The sequence below is a fragment of the Mustelus asterias genome, chromosome 16 (assembly GCF_964213995.1).
Source record: "Mustelus asterias chromosome 16, sMusAst1.hap1.1, whole genome shotgun sequence".
NCBI classification, from domain to species: Eukaryota; Metazoa; Chordata; class Chondrichthyes; order Carcharhiniformes; family Triakidae; genus Mustelus; species Mustelus asterias.
In genome coordinates, this window is record NC_135816.1 from 50,313,704 (window position 1) to 50,335,787 (window position 22,084).

General features: G+C 42.6%; 1 protein-coding gene across 1 annotated transcript in view; it reads right to left on the reverse strand.

Annotated features, from left to right (window-relative positions):
- Window positions 1-22,084, reverse strand: part of pde6a (phosphodiesterase 6A, cGMP-specific, rod, alpha) — a 53,853-nt gene that overhangs the window by 18,255 nt on the left and 13,514 nt on the right. The window contains exons 4-15 of the mRNA XM_078231094.1: window positions 19,093-19,233; window positions 18,913-18,987; window positions 18,758-18,822; window positions 13,130-13,196; window positions 12,939-12,986; window positions 11,407-11,556; window positions 11,182-11,325; window positions 11,007-11,072; window positions 9,860-10,006; window positions 7,876-7,983; window positions 4,478-4,587; window positions 4,283-4,370 (exon numbers count right to left, since the gene is read on the reverse strand). Coding sequence (XP_078087220.1) covers window positions 4,283-4,370; window positions 4,478-4,587; window positions 7,876-7,983; window positions 9,860-10,006; window positions 11,007-11,072; window positions 11,182-11,325; window positions 11,407-11,556; window positions 12,939-12,986; window positions 13,130-13,196; window positions 18,758-18,822; window positions 18,913-18,987; window positions 19,093-19,233 — 1,209 coding nt within the window. The remainder of the gene's footprint in view (window positions 1-4,282; window positions 4,371-4,477; window positions 4,588-7,875; window positions 7,984-9,859; window positions 10,007-11,006; window positions 11,073-11,181; window positions 11,326-11,406; window positions 11,557-12,938; window positions 12,987-13,129; window positions 13,197-18,757; window positions 18,823-18,912; window positions 18,988-19,092; window positions 19,234-22,084) is intronic.

A 22,084-nucleotide genomic window follows, 5' to 3' on the forward strand; every position in this document is an offset into this window, starting at 1 on the left:
GGGACTTTACGGCCTTGCTCATCCCGAAACCGTAAAATCCCAACCGAGGTCAACGGACCTTCCCATTTTCCGCCCCTCGCCTGCTCTGATTCCTGCGGTGGGTGGGTTAGTAAAATTCCAGCCAACATTTTGAGTCTGAATGACCTTCCCACAGAACTGAAGAAAGATAGAAAAGTAAAGAATTTTATAGTTGGAAAGGGGTGGAAGATGTGGAGAAGAAGAGAAGAACAGGCCTCCATCATGGCGAGGGAGATATTGACAAATGTGTCATAGACATAAGGCAAAAGGGCATGTTAATGATGCCACTAAGTGTTGAAGAGTGCTAATAGTGGCAAAACGTGAGATAACAGAATGTGTTAATAGGAGCAATTGAACAGCAAAGGGTGGGTGACTGTGTGAGGGAGGGGTAGGGTTCAATTGGGGCAGGCCAGGGAACTGAAAAATAACTAACAACAAACTACAAAAGTGGGAGGGGAAGTTAAGATGAAGAGGGAAATTTACTGTCTAAAATTGTTGAAGTTAATGTTGAGTCCAGAAGGCTGTAACGTGCTAATCGGAAAATGAGGTTTTGTCCTTCCAGTTTGCATTGGGCTTCATTGAAACATTGCAACAGGCCTAAGACAGACATATGGGCACAACAAGAAAATGCTGAGTAGAAAATGCCAAGTAGAAATGGCACACAATCGGATGTTGGGGTCATGCTTGCAGACAGAGCAAAGGTGTTATGCAAAACTATTGCCCAGTTTGGTCTCCTCAGTGTAGAGGAGACCACATTGGGAGCAGCAAATACAGCCTACGCCTATCCCCATTCTTCTATTCTTCACCTTCTCTGCCCCCTTTCCAACTATAAAATTCTTTACATTTCTACTTTACTGCTGTTCTGTAGAAGGGTCATTAAGACTTTAGTTAATTCTGTTCATCTCCACAGATGCTGTCAGCTGAGTTTATCCAGCATATTCTGTATTTATTTCAGATTTCCAGTATTTTGCTTTTATTATACTATCAATAAAAGACTGTCTTAAACCATTTTGCAGTTTCATCCTGGTGAGCTGCACCCCTTGATTTTTCTTACCTTCCAATAAAAAATATCTACTCTCTGGTGACCACCTTCCCTCATAACATGACAGAATCGGATGTAGTTCCAGGTAGATGATTAAACATCTGCCCTGACAATCAATCAGGCTGTGAATTGGTGTTACAAAGAACTATGCCCCTTGACAATTATGTCCTTTCTAAAGATAAATATTTTGTTTATCAAGTTGAAAGATGTCAGTGCTGCATACCTCCTGAACTTTGTGGCCAACACTTAACATTCCCGGATGAGATATAACAAAAGATTACCTAAAATTGTGCCCAGGTTACACCAACCGATCACTAGCACTTAATTAATAATGATGGTGTTCATTTTAATTTAACTCTCAAAGTAGTAAACATTGACTGAATATTTTGCATCCTTCCCTATATCATTTTCCATTGTGAGAAATAAAATCAGATGGTGTATAAAATGGACAGCTAACCTGAACCCATCAGTTTTTTATTGAACTGAAATTGAAATGATCAATATTATCATTTCCAACATCAATCATTCCATTATTCTTCCTTAAACTCTTCCAGTGCCGTAACAACAATAATGAAACTAATATATCCGTCCTGCTAAAATCAAAAAGATAGAATTTCATAATGGGTGATGGAACAAAATGGGTGCCTGCTGTCTGCAATACCTGACATTCATTACAACCCATTAATGCTTTTGAAGTGTAATCACTATTGTAATCTAGGGAACCATGCTAATCAATTTCTACAACAGCAAAGTTCCACAAATAACAATGTGATGAAGGACCAAGTAATCTGTTGAAATGGTTTAGGTTGAGAAGTAAATATTAGGCTAGACAATTGGACAACTACATTATGATGGAATTTTTTTTGCATCCACCACAGAGGGCAGATGGAGTCTTTGTTTGCTAACTTATCAGAAAGTTCTGACAAAAAAATCTGACACTGCAGCACAGCCTCAGTGGCAGCACCATGGCACAGTGGTTAGCACTGCTGCCTCACAGTGCCAGAGACCCGGGTTCGATTCCCAGCTTGGGTCACTGTCTGTGCAGAGTTTGCATGTTCTCCCTGTGTCTGCGTGAGTTTCCTCCGGTTGCTCCAGTTTCCTCCCACAGTCTGAAATATATGTTGGTTAGGTGCATTGACCATGCTAAATTCTGCCTCAGTGTACCTGAACAGGCATGGAGTGTGGCGACTCGGGGATTTTCACAGCAACTTCATTGCAGTGTTAATGTAAGTCTACATGCGACACTAATAAATAAACTTTATTACATGGCAGTGTCAGCCTAAATTATGTGTCCAAGTTGTTAGGAATGGGTTAACTACTACTTTCCACTTGAGACCTAATTGGTATGCTAATTGTTTAATCATACTCACCGGGAAATATAAAGGGGTTACAGGTGGCATTGGAGGTTGGATGTGTGTGTGGAGTTGAAACATAAAATAAAGTGAGTTTGTGAAGAAGCAGGACTTGTGTTTCCTTTCCTGGACTGCGGCCGATCGGCTCAAACACAAGTATCCAGAATTATGCATAATACCACTAACCACCTGACTCTGAAGTCAAAGTACTACAATTGAACCAATGCTCACTCCTTAGTGCAGTCGTCATATTTCATAGGAGGCAAAAGAAGAGGGAATCCTTCAAACATTGATCTTCAGGGTCAGCTCGTGGATATGGAAACAATGAAGACTATTATACTGTTTAGACAGCTTCAACTACATAGACAATTGAAATTAAGATTGCTGGAGGATAGAAACTAAAAGGTTTCTGTGGGGAAATCTGGAATAAATGTGCAATGCTATGTTAATGATGGAGGTTAGAATCATACAAGGGTGCACTTATTTGTTTCTGACATCTTTGCTTAGATAATGATGATTGGCATGGCAATGATAAAGTAAGCTAATGGCGGGATTTTACTGCCTCGCTCGGGCGAGACCGGAAATTCCCGCCCGAGGTCAATGGAGATTTCTGTTGTTGGACCCTCGCCCACTCTGATTCCATGGTGGGTGAGGTGGTAGAGTTCTGGCCAATGTTTTTTCTGGGCAAAAACAAAAAAACAACCCCAAACGATTCCTACTTTTCTTAACTCTTTCATCAGATGTGGGTATCACTAACAATGCCAGCACTTATTTCCCAACCCTAATTGCCCTCGAAGGTGTTGGTGGTGAACTGCTGCAGTTCATCTGGTGCAGCAAAATCCAGAGTGCTGCTAGGAAATGCGTTCCAGGATTTTGTTCCAGCGACAGTGAAGGAACGGTGATATAGTCCCAAGTAGGTTGGTGTATGGCTTGAAGGAGAACTCTGCTGAGCTGACAAGGGGATTTATTATTATTTATTAGTGTCACAAGTAGGCTTACATCAACACTGCAATGAAGTTACTGTGAAAATTCACCACCCCAGTCTAAACAGAAAGTGGAGAAAGAACAGAGGAGGACTGTTACTTTAGCCAATACGCAACCATGTCCTTCAGGTAGTCTTGCTTACATCAAAGATTCCAAAATTAGGCTCAGCACAAAGGCAGTGAAAATAACGTGGCTTTGATGCCAAAATGTGTGGGCACAGTAGGAAGTTTCACAGGTTAAAGTCCAATAGGTTTATTTGGTATCATGAGCTTTTGGAGCACTGCTCCTTCATCAGGTGACTCACTGCTCCTTTACCAGGTGACTCACTGATGAAGGAGCAGCGCTCCGAAAGCTCGTGATTCCAAATAAACCTATTGGACTTTAACCTGGTGTTGTGAAACTTCTTACTGTGCCCACACATTTTGGCATCAAAGCCACGTTATTGGACTTTGGTGTTGTGAGACTTCTTACCATGCCCACCCCAGTCTAACACCGGCATCTCCACATCAAAATGTGTGGTGTTCTGAATGCATCAAGTGAGAAATAGCTTACACTGACGGTATAATTATAAGCAAACATAACAAGACTTTCCCTCTATTTTTGTGCATGCCACTGATTAGTATTGAAACTGTTAATGAAAATAACCAAAGAAATAACAGCTACCTAAAATCTTCATCAATTCATGTTCTTGCCATTTGTAAAATCGTATGTAATCTTATTCTCTGATCGCTTTTTCTACTGTTTTGATATACGAATCACTTAATATGCATACAATATCTTGAATTTGTAAAACATATTCAACTTCTTTGTTAGGACCACAATTTTCTTCTTCACAACTTCATGCCTTTCCGTTCGTTTTCCGAAGATGAACATAGTTGTGACATACCTCATCTTCGAGCAGGGTTTTGCTGAACTCCAAGTGATGACGTTCCATAATGGACGAGCCATGTAGTTTTGCCAATGGATCCTGTGACCTATTGGATTCATGGAATGTTATCAATAGGACTGTTTCTTAAAATAGTATCGTGGTCAAAATAAGTGCAACAACACATGACAACTGCTTTTAGTAATGGTCACTCACTTCATTTGATAGAGGTTGTTTGTCCCTCTATGATCAATGTCATGGCAAAATGCAGCCGTCACCATGGCTAAAGTCTCCAGATCTGTGTAGTAGCGCTTTAGGTTTCCAGTCTAAAAAGAAGTTCACAGGGTAGTGTTAATGGTCCAGAATTCTTTAGCACAGGACAGCTCGCGTCTTGCCCCATTAGTAAGATGTCTTTCCCCTCACACTTCAAGCTCAGAAAAATGTATTGCAAGGACAACAGAGCATCTATTAACTTGATGAATGAATGGACAAATAGTCTTTTCCCCAGATATTGAAGGATAGTGAAAGCAACAGAATGCAGAGGGAAATGTACTGAATTAAAGTCAAACTAGATACAGAAACAGAAACTAAGACAGGGAAAGAAAGATTGGATGAAGAGAGAGAGAGAGAAAAGAGACAAGGAAGGAAAATAAAAGCAATACTTTTTAAAAGTCTAGAACAATTTATTACCTGAAGGAATAACGTACCACAGCTTGATTGCTTCCCATTCTGGACCAAAGATATCATAGAGATAGGGGTGGCATGGTGGCACAGTGGTTAGCACTGCTGCCTCACAGCGCCAGGGACCCGGGTTCAATTCCCAGCTTGGGTCACTGTCTGTGTGGAGTTTGCACATTCTCCCCATGTCTGCGTGGGTTTCCTCCGGGTCCTCCGGTTTCCTCCCACAGTCCAAAAATGTGAGGGTTAGGTGGATTGGCAATGCTAAATTGTCCTTTAGTGTCAGGGGGACTAGCTAGGGTAAATGCATGGGCTTATGGGGATAGGGCCTGGGTGGGATTGTGGTCGGTGCAGACTAGATGGTCGAATGGCCTCCTTCTGCACTGTAGGATTCTGTGATTCTATGATAGAGCGCTTTGCGGGAACATTCATTTTTTCATGTGCCAGGCTGGCACTGCCCAGGGGGATCCCTCCTTACCCCTGACCTCCCGGGGGGGGGCCTCCATAGCCGCTGTTCCCTCCAGTGGGGTTGAGCCGCCTGTTCCCCATTCATGGGAGCAGTAGCAAAACCCCGCTGGAGTGGACCCCTCCTGGCAGGGTGGAGGGGGGCTGGATTCGAGTGGGCCCGGAGACTTCAGTCTCAGGCATGCTAATGGGATGTAAATTTAAATATTTAAATCAGCTCTGTGCCAATTTCCAGCACGGAACTGATGGCGCTAAATATCTTGGGCCAGGAGAATTGCGGAGGCCGTGACCCAGCAGGAAGCCCACGAAATGGCCTCTGCTAATGTCTCCCGGCCCATTACACTGCTATAGCTCCGCAGCCATCTGGGAGAATCACTCCCATTATTTTTTTTCATAACAACCAAACAATACTAATAAAAGATTGCACTAGGTAGCATCTGCATCACCACCACTGATACATATTTAAGGAAAATTTAGCTGAAAGTGAAAATGCTTTGTAATCAAAATCCTTCCCAGTGGTTTTAAATGGGTGCTTATTTGAGTACCAGCAATTTCACTTTGTTTATTCAATTATGGGACGTGGGTAATGCTGACAAAATCAGCACTTATTGCACAGAGGGTGGTGAATCTTTGGATTCTCTACCCCAGTAGGTTATAGGAACTCAAACATTGAGCAAGTTCCATCAGAAATCGATAGATTTTTGGATACAAATGACATCGAGGGTCATGGGGATCAGGCAGGAAAATTATATTGAAGTAGATGATCGGCCATGATCTAATTGAATGGCAGAATAGGCTCAATAGGCTGAATGGCCTACTCACGTTCCTGTGTTCCTACATCCTTAATTCCTCTCAATAGGATAGTGGTGAGTTGCCTCTTGAACTGCTGCAGGTACACCTACAACGCTATTTTGAAAAGGGAGCTCCAGAGTTTTGACCCAGAGAAAACAAAGGCATGGCAATATAGTTATGTTGGTGTGTGACTTGGGAGGTAGATGCCAGTCTCACAGCTATAATGCAGCAGCTTGGCGAGAGGCATGGCCAGTTCTGGAGCACTAGCCCATAGTACTGGAGCCAGAATGTTCATGGAGCCCATAGCCTTTGCTAATACTGTTTGCTGAGCTGTCACTTAAAATTGATGAAGGTAGGTTTCTGGGATGCCAGCGAGGAGGAGGCCAAGATGGATCATCCACTTGACACTTCAGTCTGAAAATGGTTCCAAATGATTCAGCCTTGTTATTTGCACTAGCATGTATATTCCACCATCATTGAGAGTAGGGGTGTTCAAGGAGCTTCTTCCTCCCAACTGATGTTTAATTGTCCATCACCATTCATGGCCAGATGTGGTTGGTTCATGAGGTCAACCTCCTGCTCCCTCAATCCTATTTCTCACCAAACTGTTAACCAATCAACATCTCCTTCTGGATCCTGTATTAGCAAATATTGTTAACACTTCCCTCTCTTCAGGTACTGTCTCTCCATCTCATCTACCAACATCCATCCAAACTCTTGACCCCAGATCCATGCAAACTACCATCCATTCTCCAATCTTCCATTCTTCCCCTTGAATGTGTTGTCAATTACCAAATGTATGCCAATATTTCATAGAACTCTCTCTTATCAATTCACAAATGACATGCAATGTGACTCTGATTAAAGATAACTTATTACTCCTTTTCTTTCTCAGACTGCCTGCAGCCTTTGACATAGTTGGCCGTACCATCCTCCTCCATTGTTGGCAGCGGTTGTAGGAGGTAATCAGCAGGAGGTTTCATCACTCATGTTTGAATGAGACTTTATGGGGTCCGGGGCCAATAATGAGGACTCTCACAGCCACTTGCTCTCAGCTGTGCCACAACCTCTGGTGGGTTAGGACATCCCCAGGGATGGCAATGGGATGTTGACTCCAACGTATGATTCACTGAGTAGCCAATAAAAGTGTATCAGGAAATAACTAATTTTACACAATTCTAGCATGGGCTATAAATGTAATTTTGTACTGACTATGCATAATGGGACATTAAATCCTGCCCATGTTCCATTTAACAGATGTGGGTCAAGGGGTAGGCAGCCAAATTACACTCAGGAGGTGAGTTGGCTTTTAAGTATTATACTCAGGCTGGGCACCCCCTGTTTTACAGATTTAACCCTGGTTAAACAGGTTTCCAGGCCTCTGGAAATATGGCAGCTTGAAGGAGGCAAGGACAGCTTTGGGGAAAGGTTTTGGGGTGGCACGGTGGCGAGCACTGCTGCCTCACAGCGCTAGGGTCCCAGGTTCTAGTCTGGCCTCAGGTCACTGTCTATATGGAGTTTGCACTTTCTCCCCATGTCTGTGTGGGTTTCCTCTGGGTGCTCATCTTTCAGATAGCCAGTACAGATACAAAAGGGTCAAATGGCCTCATTCTGTGCCGTAACCACTGTGTGATACTACAACTGATTTCATCTGGAAAAACAACAAAGCAAATTCTTACCGTGAGCAGTGTAAACATGGTGTGCCCAACATTGAACCCGTGCCGCCAGTTGTGATAGGTGATTTTTCTGTATCCTTTACTCAGAGAATACATGAAACGGACCAATACCTGTAGTGTGGCAGAAGATTTTATCAACACTTTATTTGTAATAAAATGTTTTTGAGATAAGTTGATCTCCAAACTCACATCAGCTCGGTAATGTTTGCCATTATTTGTGATCATTTGTCCAAAACAACCAAGTTATTTCCTATTGAATTGTGTTTTTCTAAAGCAGCCCTTACATTAGAACAGTGATTCCAGGCCAGATTTTCATTGTCTCCATCTGTGTCAGAACTAAGACAGAAGGGCTTTAAAAAAAAATGGGTGGGATCCAATTCCAGGATTCCTACCTCCCTTCCCATTTCCAGCAATTTTCACTGGTGGTGGTAAGGGTGCAGGTAGTGATCGCGCACGTAGCATTTCCAATGTTGTTGGCTCTATTCTGGGATACATCAGACTTCTGCAATTTTGATGGCGTCATCCTGGCTTTTTCAGATGCAGTTTATAGCTCCTCAGAGGAGTCATTAACCTGTACAGAACCAATGAGCCATAAAATAACAATGGCAAGTTTTTGAAATGTCCTTGAAATTTTTAAGAAATGAAATATGAAAATCTCTTTGAACAACATTATCCTACTTATATTCTCATAGAACTGTCAAAACACAGGCAGTGGAAGTTCCATTGAAGAAAAATTTAATTCTCTTAGCACCTCCTAATCATGCACAAATAAACAAATAAGCATTGAAAAAAAACTTCAAATAATTGGAAACTTATTACAAGCTGATAAAACTCAAACAAAGCTAGTAGTCCCCTTCAAATTGTGTAAGTTGTTTCTCCCTGTTTCTCGTCATGACCTCTGTCTATCCCCTACTAACTGTATGCCAATTCTGGCTAAGTTTCCTGAGGGGACCAATATGTAATCATGGTAGGTTCCCAACCGATTCTCACCAGTTAGCCCCAGGAAAATCTAGCTGGTACAGAGACAGGACCACCTGTACAGCAGTAGGCCTCACTGTTTGGTTTCCCTGTTGTTTTCCTTGAAACCTTGCCCGATCTAAGGTTCAGAATAAAAAAAGGAAAATCCAGATCCATAATTGAACATGCTAGAAAATGTTTGGAGAAATAAAAAAATTACATTTTATTGCCACAACATTTGAAGTATATGAAGTATACAGAGCCATTGCCATAACCTCCATATCTGCAGATATTTTGAACTTTTTCTACTAATCTAAATAGTTATTGGGTTCTCCAACTAATCTCAATATCCAATGACATTAACTGGAGAACAGCCAATGCTAAAGCTCACCCATTTTTTCTCAGATTGAAAGAATTTTTTAAAATGATGATGTTTTGTCTATAATGGTTGGAAACTTCTGCCTCTGCAGCAGGTGATGAAGGGGGCTGGTGGGGCCTGAGAATTTGGTGGGTTGACATCAGGACTGATACCCAATGCCTTCCTGCCTCCTCTGGAAGTAAGCTTTGGGGAGGAAAACTCATGGTCGGCCTTCTTGCCCCACCTCCACTTGAGCCCCTTAAGTGGTCGATTAACGGTCTTTGATTAATGATTGCAATCTTCTGAGCCCCTGGTGGGCCAGCCAACATGTGACTTGCATGATTGGCAAAACTGTTCATTCCAGCTGGTGGCAGGGTGAGGGGTGTGTGACATCATCCTCCCTCTGGCTGCTGGCTCCTGTGGCCCTCCTCTCCCTATGGCCACCCCATCCTGCAGACAGTGAGATGGACATCTACTAAGAAAGGAAGCTCCCACCCAATATTGAAGTGGGAAGTTAGAATTATAAACTGCTTAAACACACATTCTTACGGAATTCATTGATTGTTTCCACATCAAACAAAATCCATAAATTGCGTATTAAGCAGCAAGCTACAACTCTTTTTCATTATCACCTTCAATTGGCATGCAGTATAGGCATACAATATTACTCACCGCTTGTGGTATGTGGAACTTATCAACAACACCAAGCTCATAATACATCTGTATTGCACATTTCACAAGATCTAATGGGGACCACTCAAAATCACAAAAGTGAAATTCATAGAGTTCTGATTCCTCAGCATTTGGAAGTTCTTCGAGCTTAAAAATAAAGATAGAATGAAGAGGTGAACAATAATAGACAATGGAGTGGAATTTCGACCAGCTCCTACCCTGACCTCTTTATTAATATTTTTGCGGAAACCAAGGAGAGATGACAGACCTTTGTTGATCTACTACCAAAATTGTAGGGGGAACGCGCAGAGTTCCAGGTATGCATTGCTTGATAAGCAAAACGGGGGTGGAGGGGGGTTAGGAAAGAAGGTTGGAATGGTGCAATCTGAGGGACAAGTCACCTCAAACTCTCCCATAAACCTTCAAGTGGCAAATTTGCAACAAGACCGGTGGGATCTGAGAGTAGGGGCTCGATTTTCACGAAGTTAGAATGATTCTGTGGACGTTTAAAAGTAGCAGGCGGGGGACCTGATTGCAGAAGAACCACCCCCCTTTACAAAAGATCCAAGTTTTTCATAGGGAAAAGGAGGAAGAGTGCGAATTACACAGGAAGGAAATCCAAAATCAGCAGAGCCAGTTGAACCTCGTGCTGAAATCAAACAGATCTCATTTTGGGTTGTAGCCAGGGTCTTACACAGCAGTGTGAGTGTCATGAATCAATGGAGTGGGCAGATGTGCTCTTGGAGGGTGGCTAAGGCCTGTATAACTGTGCTTTTCAGTGAGGCAGGCCCTGCAAGTCAGGAAATTACCCCACTCGAGCTAGCTGTCTTGGTAGACAAAATCCAGTCCCAGGCAATCCAAACTTTGTATCATTATATGGGGCTGGCTGTGGCAATGGGTGAGTTCTCAGAAAGGGTAGGGAGAAAATGCCTTTTTTTAAAATAAAGTACAGATAATCACCTCAGTCCATTATTTTTAATAATTATTGCAATCAGTTTTATCGCTGCATTTTTGCTCTGAGTATTTTGTTCAGTCTTATTTAGTCATTGCAGTATATATAAAAAATATATATGTTAAGATGACATCTTAAAGCATAACAAAAATATGAAATTGTTGTACAATCTTGACTTCAACTTGATCTACTCACCAATATGTCTTGAAGATCTTCTTCCTCACATTCATCTGGTTCTCTGTCATAGATTTCTCTGGTTTTCTGATAAATGAAATTGTATTTATTTTCAGAACCATGAAATTGAAGGAAATTTAATTTCAATATCACATAATATTATTAAGCAAAGTTCTTCAAAATTGCTCCAACATACCAGGATGTCTTGTATTTCATCTTTAGAGCATTTAACATGATAGTTCACCATGTCTTGGGCAATGTCTTTCCTATTTTCAAGTTTGTTCATTTTGTCATATGTATCGGTGTTCAAAACGGACCACCCGAGGAACTGTGTCAAGGCCTGCAAAAGATAAGGAGCGGTCAGTATGTAACTTTCTGTGGTTTAGGTTGGGATTCTAAAAGATACCTGATTGAACCTTACTTCCATCAGAGTTTCATCCATTTCATCAAATGGCTTCCCATCCTTCCTGTTATAAAAGGTGGCAACTCCAACAATTTCCTCTTTCTTGTTTACTATTGGCATTGACAGCACGTTCTTAATTGTCCATCCCAAAGCATCAAGTGGCTCTTTCTGTGAACATTACAGAATTTGATTAAGAGAGACATAAGGATTTGTGGCTAATGCCATCATGTAATAATAATGTATCTGAGAAACTGTATCTTCATTTCGGATCTATCCATCCATGTAGGCACAAATATGTTTATAAGGGAACACTAGGTTGGAGTTAGTCTGACCGTCACGTCACCAGCTGGCAGGCTGGAAGTCAATAGGGATCTGGCACAGCTCCATGGTGGTCATCTGAATGCTGAATGCATGATGGCAAGCTCATGAATATGGTTGACATGGACTTGCCACTGGATTACATGGCAGCAGCAGCTCTGACAAATTGGAATCCCCTAATGGTTGTGCAAAGAACAAAGAACAATACAGCATAGGAACAGGCCTTTTGGTCTATCAAGCCTGCGCCGATACGCAGTTTCTATCCCTCTGTTCGTCTCCCGTTCATGTGTCTATCAAGATACACCTTGAACGTTGCTAACGTGCCTGCTTCCACTACCTCCAGTGGCAGTGCATTTCAACTGGCATTGTTAGATTTGGAAAGTGTCTTGCAAGCTTTGGAAGGGAGCTTTGCGGTTTAAATCTCCAGCATCTGAACTTCTGTTTCTCCAGTACAAAAAAGATGTTCCAAAGTTGAGGGAGAAGATTCCTCTCCCTCACACAATTTAATTCAGAGACATAGACTGGTTCAACTGAGGTTTAAGATATTGCAATCGAGTCAGCACAACCTCTTCAGCACTCGAGGATGAAGAAAGACAAGGCAGATGACTCCCGTGCTGCCACTATCTCTTCTTTTTCTTGCATGTAGTCTCCCAAGTGTCCTCCCCTGAGGGACTCAGATCTGTGTTGCCACTTTAAGGGTTGGCCACTTTGCATCTCAGCCATGCATTGCCCCTTTGAATTTTGGACACAGTACTTCTAGGATCTGAATTTCGTGCCTGAGGCTCTGCCGCTCAGAGTGTCAGTGCAGCTAGACTTTACAGAGAGAAAATGTCTCCAAGACAATCCAGTGCCCTGTGACACATTCTCCTGGGTGTTCAAAGTGTTCTCACAGTGTGTCAAGGAAGCCACATGTAAGTCACCAGCTTTCATTGGGTGGGTTACTGAAGGCATGACAGACATGTGTGAGTTTCACTAAATTGAGGATGCAGCATTAAATCGCACCAAGTTGCATTTATATCATAAGCAAGTAGCCAATTAAGCATATCAATGAGCTAATAGGCGAGTTTCCTGTTTTAATGCCTTCCTGTCACTGACTTAATCGCTTACAGTTCTACCACGAGAGACTGACACACAGCCTCCTGCCCAATTCTCCGTGCCTGCCCAACCATCTTGCCTGCTCAGGTGGGCTTCAGAAAATCCAACCCATGTTTTTATTCTTTGCTGTTTCTTACCTGAAATTGAAAGAATTCGTCAGCGGCGGCATGCATAATGTTGCATATCTGGGAAAACATGAAACGTAGAAATTATTTCCTAATTCATTCTCCTGTATTAGACAAACTGCTTTGTGACAACAACTTGCATTTATGTAACGCCAAAACACAGCAAAGTGCTGTCGCACCTGCTCTAGGATTAAAACACTTACAAGACTGGTTTCTGCAACGTACGTTGGCAATCCACTAACTAGTGCCCAATGGTCTGCTGGTGGGCTCCTGAAGAAAATAAATCACCTAAATTAGATGTGAAGGTCGAGCTTGAAATGGTAAATGCAGTTATTTTTTTGTAATTACAGGCAAGTAAAAATCAAATAGGTCCAATATTTAATAAGAAAAAGAAAAGAAATTCTGATTGCAGGGTATCGGAAACAAAAACAAAATACAGACAGCATCTGCAATGAAAATGCCTCAAAAACTGTAAATCCCATTTCAAATTGGTATTATCGCTAGACTATTAACCCAGAAACTCAGCTAATTTTCTGAATCCTGCTACGACAGATGGTGGAATTTGAATTCAATTTTTAAAAATCTGGAAATAAGAATCTACTGATGACCATGAAACCATTGCCGATTGTTGGAAAAACCCATCTGGTTCACTAATGTTCTTTAGGGAAGGAAATCTGCTATCCTTACCTGGGTCTGGCCTACATGTGATTCCAGAGCCGCAGCAATGTGGTTAACTCTCAACTGCCCTTGGCTGGCCAGCATTTAGTGTTCAACTAAGGATGTTAGCCAGCCAGTGACGCCCATGTTCCACAAATGAATAAAATAAATCATTCTTTAATTTGCAGCTTTGCTGGTCCCAGAATTTGGAGGAACAAAGCTGGGGAGAAAGACAGTCCAGTCTCCTATCATCACCCCTTTCCATTCCCATTCACTTAGGAGGGACTTGATTATAAATAACTGATGAACAAATGTTTGTTTTGTGTTCATTTTTCTTTTCATTGTTACTATTTTGAAAATGCTACTCTTTTGGTTCAAATAAGTGAATTAGTTCATCAACTGGAAAACATGGCAATTACCTCATACTGAAGACATTTAAACTATTTCAATTGCATTTTGTCACTGGCACCTGAATTAGACATCTTCCAATTTTCTGGTATGCAACAAGTTTAAGTTAGTTGAATTAATAATGATTCCTCCTGAATTATTGACTTAACTATTCTCATCCGGAGGCAAGAGTCACTGCCCCCAAAATTGTTTCCTTATGAAACCTCTCCCAGTTTCAGCTATCATCAAATTCCATTTTCACATCGCACACACTTCCAAGTAACCAAAATCTAAATCTTTGGGATGAATTTAATGCCCTCTTCCAAGGTGGGTTTGGAGGTGTGGGGGGCATTTAATTGGGATTGAAGATGTGCCTCCCTACCTCTGCCCGATTAAGTCCGAGTCGGTAAGACTCATGGACGGCCTTCCTGCCACAATGCCAATTGAGATCCTTGAGGGCCAAAGGGGCCTCATCCTGCCTCTATTGGTATTCAACTGCTGGTGGCTGGGCAGTCACCATGCAGGGAGCCCGAAAGCAAAAGCTTCTCAGGCACTTAAGTGCTTGATTGAGGGACCTGGCGTTGGGAAGGGTTGAGCCACTGCTGAGAGCCACCTCCTGCCCTTTCTTCCAAAATGTAAGAAAAAATTGATCAGATCCCCCCAATCCTGCATCACTCTTGCCCCCAATCTATAACTAACATCCTGCCCTCACTCACGTGTGGTCTGGGTCCCTCACTGATCCTATGTCTCTGGCGGGTGCCTTCTCTGCAGCTACCACCTCTTCCACAGTGGCACTGATGGCAATGAGAAGCTTCTGGCCTCTGATTACCTGCTAGGTCTTGGAGTGAGGCATGGGATTTCTACCCCGGGGAAGGTCCACTGCAGGCCATCTAATTAGAATTGGAACATATTACAGTGAGCCTCCCCCAAAGGAGGCTTGGCTCTTGCTGGCTCTCTAGCCAGTGGGCAAGACACCCCACCCCCCCAATCACCTGGATTAAATTCTGAGATATGGAAGGGAGAGATAGATTGTAAAAGACACAGGACAATGGAACTGATTGAAATGAAGGAAGAGGGGAAAGGAAATACTGACACAGATCAACATTCTGCTTCCATTCTGGACTTGAACATATTGCGATATTCCCGGCTGTTCTTTTATTTCCAAAGATGAAAATGAGAGGGATAGAAGCAAATGGAAAGCAATAAAGACAATGGTGAAGGGACAAATGGATGGAATGAAATAAAACCAAGAACTGAATATTTATATGACAATTTTTACATCCTCAGGACATTTCAAAGTGCTTCACCAACCAGTCACTGTTGCAATATGGAGAGACATGGCAGCTAATTTACACACAAAGCTCCATGCACCACAGTTAGAAACGTGGCAAGATTCCTTGTTTTAGTGATATTAGCGGAGGAATAAATGATAGGCAGAACAGCAGGAAAACTCTCATTCTTTGCTTTAAAATAGGATCTTTTACTTCACCTGAGATTATAGTTGGAATCTCATTTTAACATCTACTTGAAGGACAGCCCCTCTCTCTCTCTGTGTTGCACTGAAGCACACCAACTCCCAGGAGTGGGAGTGAACCCACAATTTTCTGACTAAAAGTAAGGATGCTACTATTGAGCCAAAGCTAACACTTAAAACATTGACGACGAAAGGGAGAGGTGAGGGAATGTATGGCTAAGGAGGAGAATTGATAATTTCCTGCAATGTGCCTATTAATTGCAAGATATTAACGTCACTTTTACTTAAAGTAAATAAAATGTCCTTTGAAATTGAGGAACACAGAAATTTTACAGTCAATCAGATAATGTGGAACAATAACATCTTGTGTGTTTGCTTCGCGCTCTTAATGATACAAAATGTTCTAAAGTGCTTAACAAGAGCATTATAAAGGAAAATCTAACCCCAGATCAGATAAGCAGATATTGATGACTAAAATTTTGGTTAAAGAGGTAAGTTTTAAAGGAGTGCCTTGAAGCTGGGAGGAGAGGTAGTGAGGCAGAGGTAATTATCGAGGGAATTTTAAACCTGTTGCTTTGGCAGCTAAAGAAGTGGCCACTAGCAGAGTAGCGATTAAAATGGGGCGTGTTCAAGAGGCCAGTGTTAGGGGAGTGCAGCTATCTTTGAGGATTGTGGGACTGGAGGAGAGTTTGGGGATAGAGGAGAGTGAAGCCTTGAAGGTTTTTGAAACAAGAATGCAAATTTTAAAATTGAGGCGTTGCTTAACCAGGTTTCAATGTCAGTTAGTGAGTACAGGAGTGCCAGGATTTCGTGCAAGTTATGAGACAAGAATCAGACTTTTGGATGACCTCAAGTTTATGGATGGTAGAACTTTGGGCGTTGGCCAGGCATAGTTAAGCCTAGAGGTAACAAAAGATAATGGTTTCAGTGACGAACTGAGGCAGTGGCGATATAAGGTGGTGTAAAAATAGATGCTGGAGTCACATGTAGAACACCAACTAGGAATGCTAAGTTTCCTTCCCTGAAGGACATCCATGAACCAGTTTTGTGTTACATTTCAGCAGCATTTGAGTCCTTTTTCCTCGTGCCAGTCCATAAAGTAACAGCTTTATTACATTCATTACCATACTGGCCAAGGTGGGATTGTGACAGGACCTCGAGTTTACTGGTCTAGTATATAACCGCTCTGCTACAAGCTTATTTGGAATGTTCACTAATCCTCCTGCAGCTCTGAAAGTAAAAGCATGGCATAGACAAAAAGACAAAGTGAATATAGTGATGATAAAGGCTGAGAATGGTGCTAAGAGTGTCCATTTAGAGATCAGAATGTCTTTTTGTCTATGCCATTCCTATTAATTACAGCACCCCACCACCCCATCCTTACAATTTAAACCATGTCCGATTTTCCTTGTCTCCAGTTCTGACGAAGAGTCATCCTGACTCGGAACGTTGGCTCTATTCTTTCTCCACAGATGCTGTCAGACCTGCTGAGATTTTCCAGCATTTTCTGTTTTTGTTTCAGATTCCAGCATCCGCAGTATTTTGCTCTTATGGAAGATGACTTTAGTATATTTTACACTTGACGATTATAACTTCATGCTATTCTGTATAACAGCAACACATAGCAACAATTAAATTAGTCACTAATAACAATGTTTGAAAGCTGGATTTTGGCTCGAATTGGAAAATTTCCCACTTGCCAGACCTGCCTTGATCAAAAAGTACCCCGCAATGGGGATAGGGCAAGGGAGGGGGCCTGGGTGAGATATTCTCTCAGAAACTCAGTGCAGACTCGATGGGCTGAATAGCCTCCTTCTGCACTGTAGGGATTCTATGATTCTCTGAATGTGTGATTTTTGCTGTGGAAGGGCAGGTGCAAAATGGGGTTGGGCCCACTGACCTTGGATATAGAGCATTGGCAGCCACAGGCGAACCAAGGTGGGCTGGTTAGAAAGCCCCACCTGAGTTCTCTGGGGCCTAATCTCAGCTGTTTAAAAAGTTGTTAGGTCCAGTATCCCTTGCATCTCATACCATCCTCACTCTTCACCCATCCATCATGGGCCTTAATACCATCCATGCCAATTCATGCCCCCTACCCCTCCCTATTCCTTCCATGTTACTTCCATCATCTCTTGGGTAATGGGAATACTAATGTGACCTAAGACTGACAAGTCTCCTGGATCTGATTGTCTGCATCCTCGGGTCTCAAAAGAAATGGTTGCAGAAATAGAGGAAGCATTGGTTGCAAAATTCGTTGGATTCTAGTAAGATCATTTATGGGATCCGGGTGATGCTGGCTAGACTCGCATTTATTGCTCATCCGTAGTTGCCCTTGAGAAGGTGGTGGTGAGCTGCCTTCTTAAACTGCTGCAGTCCCTGAGGTGTAGGTACTCCTACAGTGCTGTTAGGGAGGAGAGTGTTCGAGGATTTTGACCTAGCGACAGTGAAGGAATGGCAATATATTTCCAAGTCAAAATGGTGAGTGACTCGGGGAGGAACCTCCAGGTGGTTGTGTTCCCTGCTAACTGCTGCACTTGTCCATCTAGATCGTAGTGGTCATGTGTTTGGAAAGTGCTGCCTAAGGAATCTTGGTGAGTTCTGCAGTGCATCTTGTACATGGTACACACGGCTGCTACTGTTCATTGGTGGTGGAGGGATTGAATGTCAGTGGAAGGGGTGGCTATCAAACAAGCTGCTTTGTCCTGGATGGTGTCAAGCTCTTGAGTGTTGTTGGAGCTGTACTCATCTAGGCAAGTAGAGGGTATTCATTACACTTCTGACTTGTGCCTTGTGGACAGGCTTTGCGGAGTCAAGAGGTGAATTACTCACTACAGGATTTTTAGCCTTTGACCTGTTGTAGTAGCCACAGTATTTATATGGCTAGTCCAGTTCAGTTTCTGATCAATGGTAAGCCCCAGCATGTTGATTGTAGGGGATTTAGCAATGGTAATTGCATTGAATGTCAAGAGACGATGATTAGATCCTCTCTTCTTGGAGAGGGACAGAACTTGTGAGGTGTGAATGTTATTTGCCACTTGTCTGACCAAGCCTAGAAATTGTTCAGGTCTTGCTGTATTTGGACATGGACTACAATTGTCTTTCTACTTGCTGGGTGGGCAAACGCATGTTCCAAAAACTGAAGGAAAATTCTAAATAATATTCCATTCTAAATATCCACATAGTCACATCCCTTTCTCCCAATGCATTTCTTCCCTTCCTTTGTTGGTGAACCAAAATGTGGACCCGACAAATAAGTTGCATTAACTCAGAGAAGTGTATCACTTTCTCGATCTTTTATTGAACACAGACTTACGGGATGACTTTAATTTCCTCTTTTCCATGAAGAATGTAATCAATTATTTTGTAGAAGTTTATTTCCTGTGGATAAAAGAAAACAAAGAATGTAAGAATAAAAATGTTGAAACAAAAGCAGTAACATTTACTTACGAAACGATTTGTAAAGCATACCCTTCCATCTGGTGTTTTTGGACCATCATATGGTGGTACCTCACCCATTTGTACTGGCCAAAGATCAAAAAATTCCTACAGTAGAAAGAACAAAACAAAATGAGTAGGAAGTTAGTTGGACATATTTCAGTCAAGTCAATGCCACCATATTTCAAGTACGGATGCAGAAAAATATCAAACCTTCTCCTTTGTCATGTCCAGGAGTGCAACTGAGTATCTGTCACAGTTCAAAAAGGCGCGTACTGTATACAGGGCTTTGTGAAACTGACGCTCAATATCAGTCAGCTCTTCAAATACTTTGCTTGCAGACCATAAGAGGACCTGTGGAATAAATGCATGTAGATTTAATTCTAACTGCAGGAGTGTTGTATGAGGAGAGATTGACTAGGTTCGGATTGTTTTCGCTGGAGTTCAGACAAATGACAAATGAGGGGGGATCTCATAGAGACTTATAAAATTCTAACAGGACTAGACAGGGTAGGTGCAGGGAGGATATTCCCGATGGTGGGGGAGTCCAGAACCAGGAGTCACAGTCTGAGGATCCAGGGTAGATCATTTAGGATGGAGGTAAGGAGACATTTCTTCACCCAAAGAGTGGCGAGCCTGTGGAATTCATTACCACAGGAAATAGTTGATGCCAAAACATTGAATATATTCAAGAGGCGGCTAGATACTTGGGGCAAATGGGATCAAACGTTAAGGGGAGAAAGCAGGATTAGGCTATTGAGTTGGACAATCAGCTATGATCGTGATGAATGGTAGAGCAGGCTAGAAGGGCTGAATGGCGTCCTCCTGCTCCTATCTTCTATGTTTCTATGTTAACATATTTCCTGTGATATTCAAACCTGAAAGATCATCAGATTTACCTTGCAAGACATAGACTTATTGTAATGCAAGGACCAGCTGCTTTCTGGCAGTGTAACAAACTGTCAATGGTGCTGATCTCTAGCCCTCTACATAATAATGTGGCACTCTTTTCTATGCATGTGCATGTAAAAATTGAGAAAGCAATATCAAAATTTTCTAATGACGTCAAATTGGAGGTATTGTAAATTGTGACAAAGATCAGAAATGACTGAGGATGATATACATTCATTAGTCCAACAGAATAGGAAGCAAAATGGCAGCTGCAGTTCATGATAGTGAAATGTTACATTAGACATTTTAGATATAATAATAGAGAACGACAGAACACCTGAAATGGAGTGGAGGAACAGTGGAACCAAGGCCGACAGATATACAAACCATCTACATGATGGACTGTAGCTACTCATCAAGGCTCCTTTGACAGCTCCATTCAAACCAAATCCCCAACTTCTCCCACCTAGAAGGACAAGGGCAGCAGACACAGGGGAACACCACCACTTCCAAGTTCCCCTCAAGTCACCCACCATCCTAATTTGGAACTATGGGCAGAATTTTATAAGAATGATTCGAAGTGTCCAGCTAGTGTGAAAATGGGAGAGTTGTAGGTCCGTTTTATGGGTGAGGTTTCACGCCCAATCTTGTGCACATAGTCCATGGAAAAATGGCCTAGACCATTTCTAGCTGCTGCAGGCAGTGGGCTGGGCTTAATTCACCAGGCAGCCTGCAGAGGGAGCTATTGCACCTGTTCAAACCTCTGATTCTGCACATGCGTAATGGCAGCAGCAGAGGTCTGACAGACTGAGAGAGAGCTGTCAGGCCACTGCTGCTGTAGGCATTCTGAACAAACATCACCTCATCTTGCAATCGTAGGGGCCTGCCACCTATCGCGAGCCTCACACCACCTGAAATGCAGCCCCACCTGCCCCACCATTGCCCAGACCGATCATGCCCCCCCCCCGCCCCCCGCAATGATCATGATGCTGAGCAGGTGCCCCTCCTTCCTCCCCACTGATCACCTGCAGAATTATAGTAGGCCCTTTCCCCCCATCTGATCACAGGTAGAATGCACAGTAGCTCCCCCCGCAATCGGGCTGCCCCTGGTGGGCAATGCCAAGGTGCCAGGCTGGCAGTGCCAGGCAGATACTGCCCAAGGGCCCCCCCTTGCCCTTGGCCTCCCCGGGGAGCCTCGATGGCCTCCAGTTCTACCGGCGAGGTCAATACAACTGTTCCCCATTCATGGGAGGCAGGTGTTTTCCTCACCGGAGAGAACCTCTCCAGACGAGGCCATAAAGGAAAGCGAACCCAGACCATTGAGCATCATGCTCGCTAATGCCATGTAAATTAATATTGTAATACATTTAAATAATTTACTCAGCCTCTTGCCCATTTCCGCCGAGAGGCTGACCTCGCCGGAATTCCGTATCTTGTAAGATCGCGAGAGGCGAGAAATCGGGTGTGATCCTGATTTCTCAGCTCTCGCGTGATTTTAACGGCTTGCTCCGCCCATCGATTGGCGCGCCGAGCCAATAAAATTTCAGCCCCTATTTCTCCACTATTCACTGTCACTGGGTCAATACTTGGAAACCCCTCTCTAACTGCATTGTGAGTGTAACTACACCAGATTGATTGCAGTGGTTCAAGAAATTGGGTCATGACACTTCTCAAGGGCAATTAGAAATGGACAATAAACGCTGGCCTAGCCAGTCATGTTCACACCCTATGAACGAATAATAAAAACGGATGGCAGCACAGGTAGATAACGTCATTAAGACAGGCATACAGAACTCTTGTTTTTGCATCTAAAGAATGGATTCCAAAACTGTGGTATACATATTCCTGAGTGTATCCTGGAGAAATAATGATGGATATTTTTGTTACTGTAAATTACAGCATATAAGTTGACCCCAATTTTCAGTCATAACATTTTATACTTATAGCAACAGTCAGCCTCAACTTTGCACCCACAAATACAACTTTTATCTACCTGCACCTTATAACTGGGTGCAAGGGACCAAGCAGATGATAAGGACTTTGTAGCTATGATGAATGGGAGTTTAAGAAACACCTGCTCTTTTCATTGGATACCAATGACATTTAAAAATTGCAACAACCCATACCCATGTTGGTGGTTCACGTTTAAACGCAGCATTTTTGTTTCATATCTAGTTCATGGTTCATGTTAAAATTGTAGCAGTAATTTTTATATCTCGCAATATTAAAGCTGTAGAAGGTAAGGTAAATAAAATGGTGGGCTTTAGAGATTGCCAGAACTCTAAAAAGAAAATGGCAGTTCAAAAGTTTACCC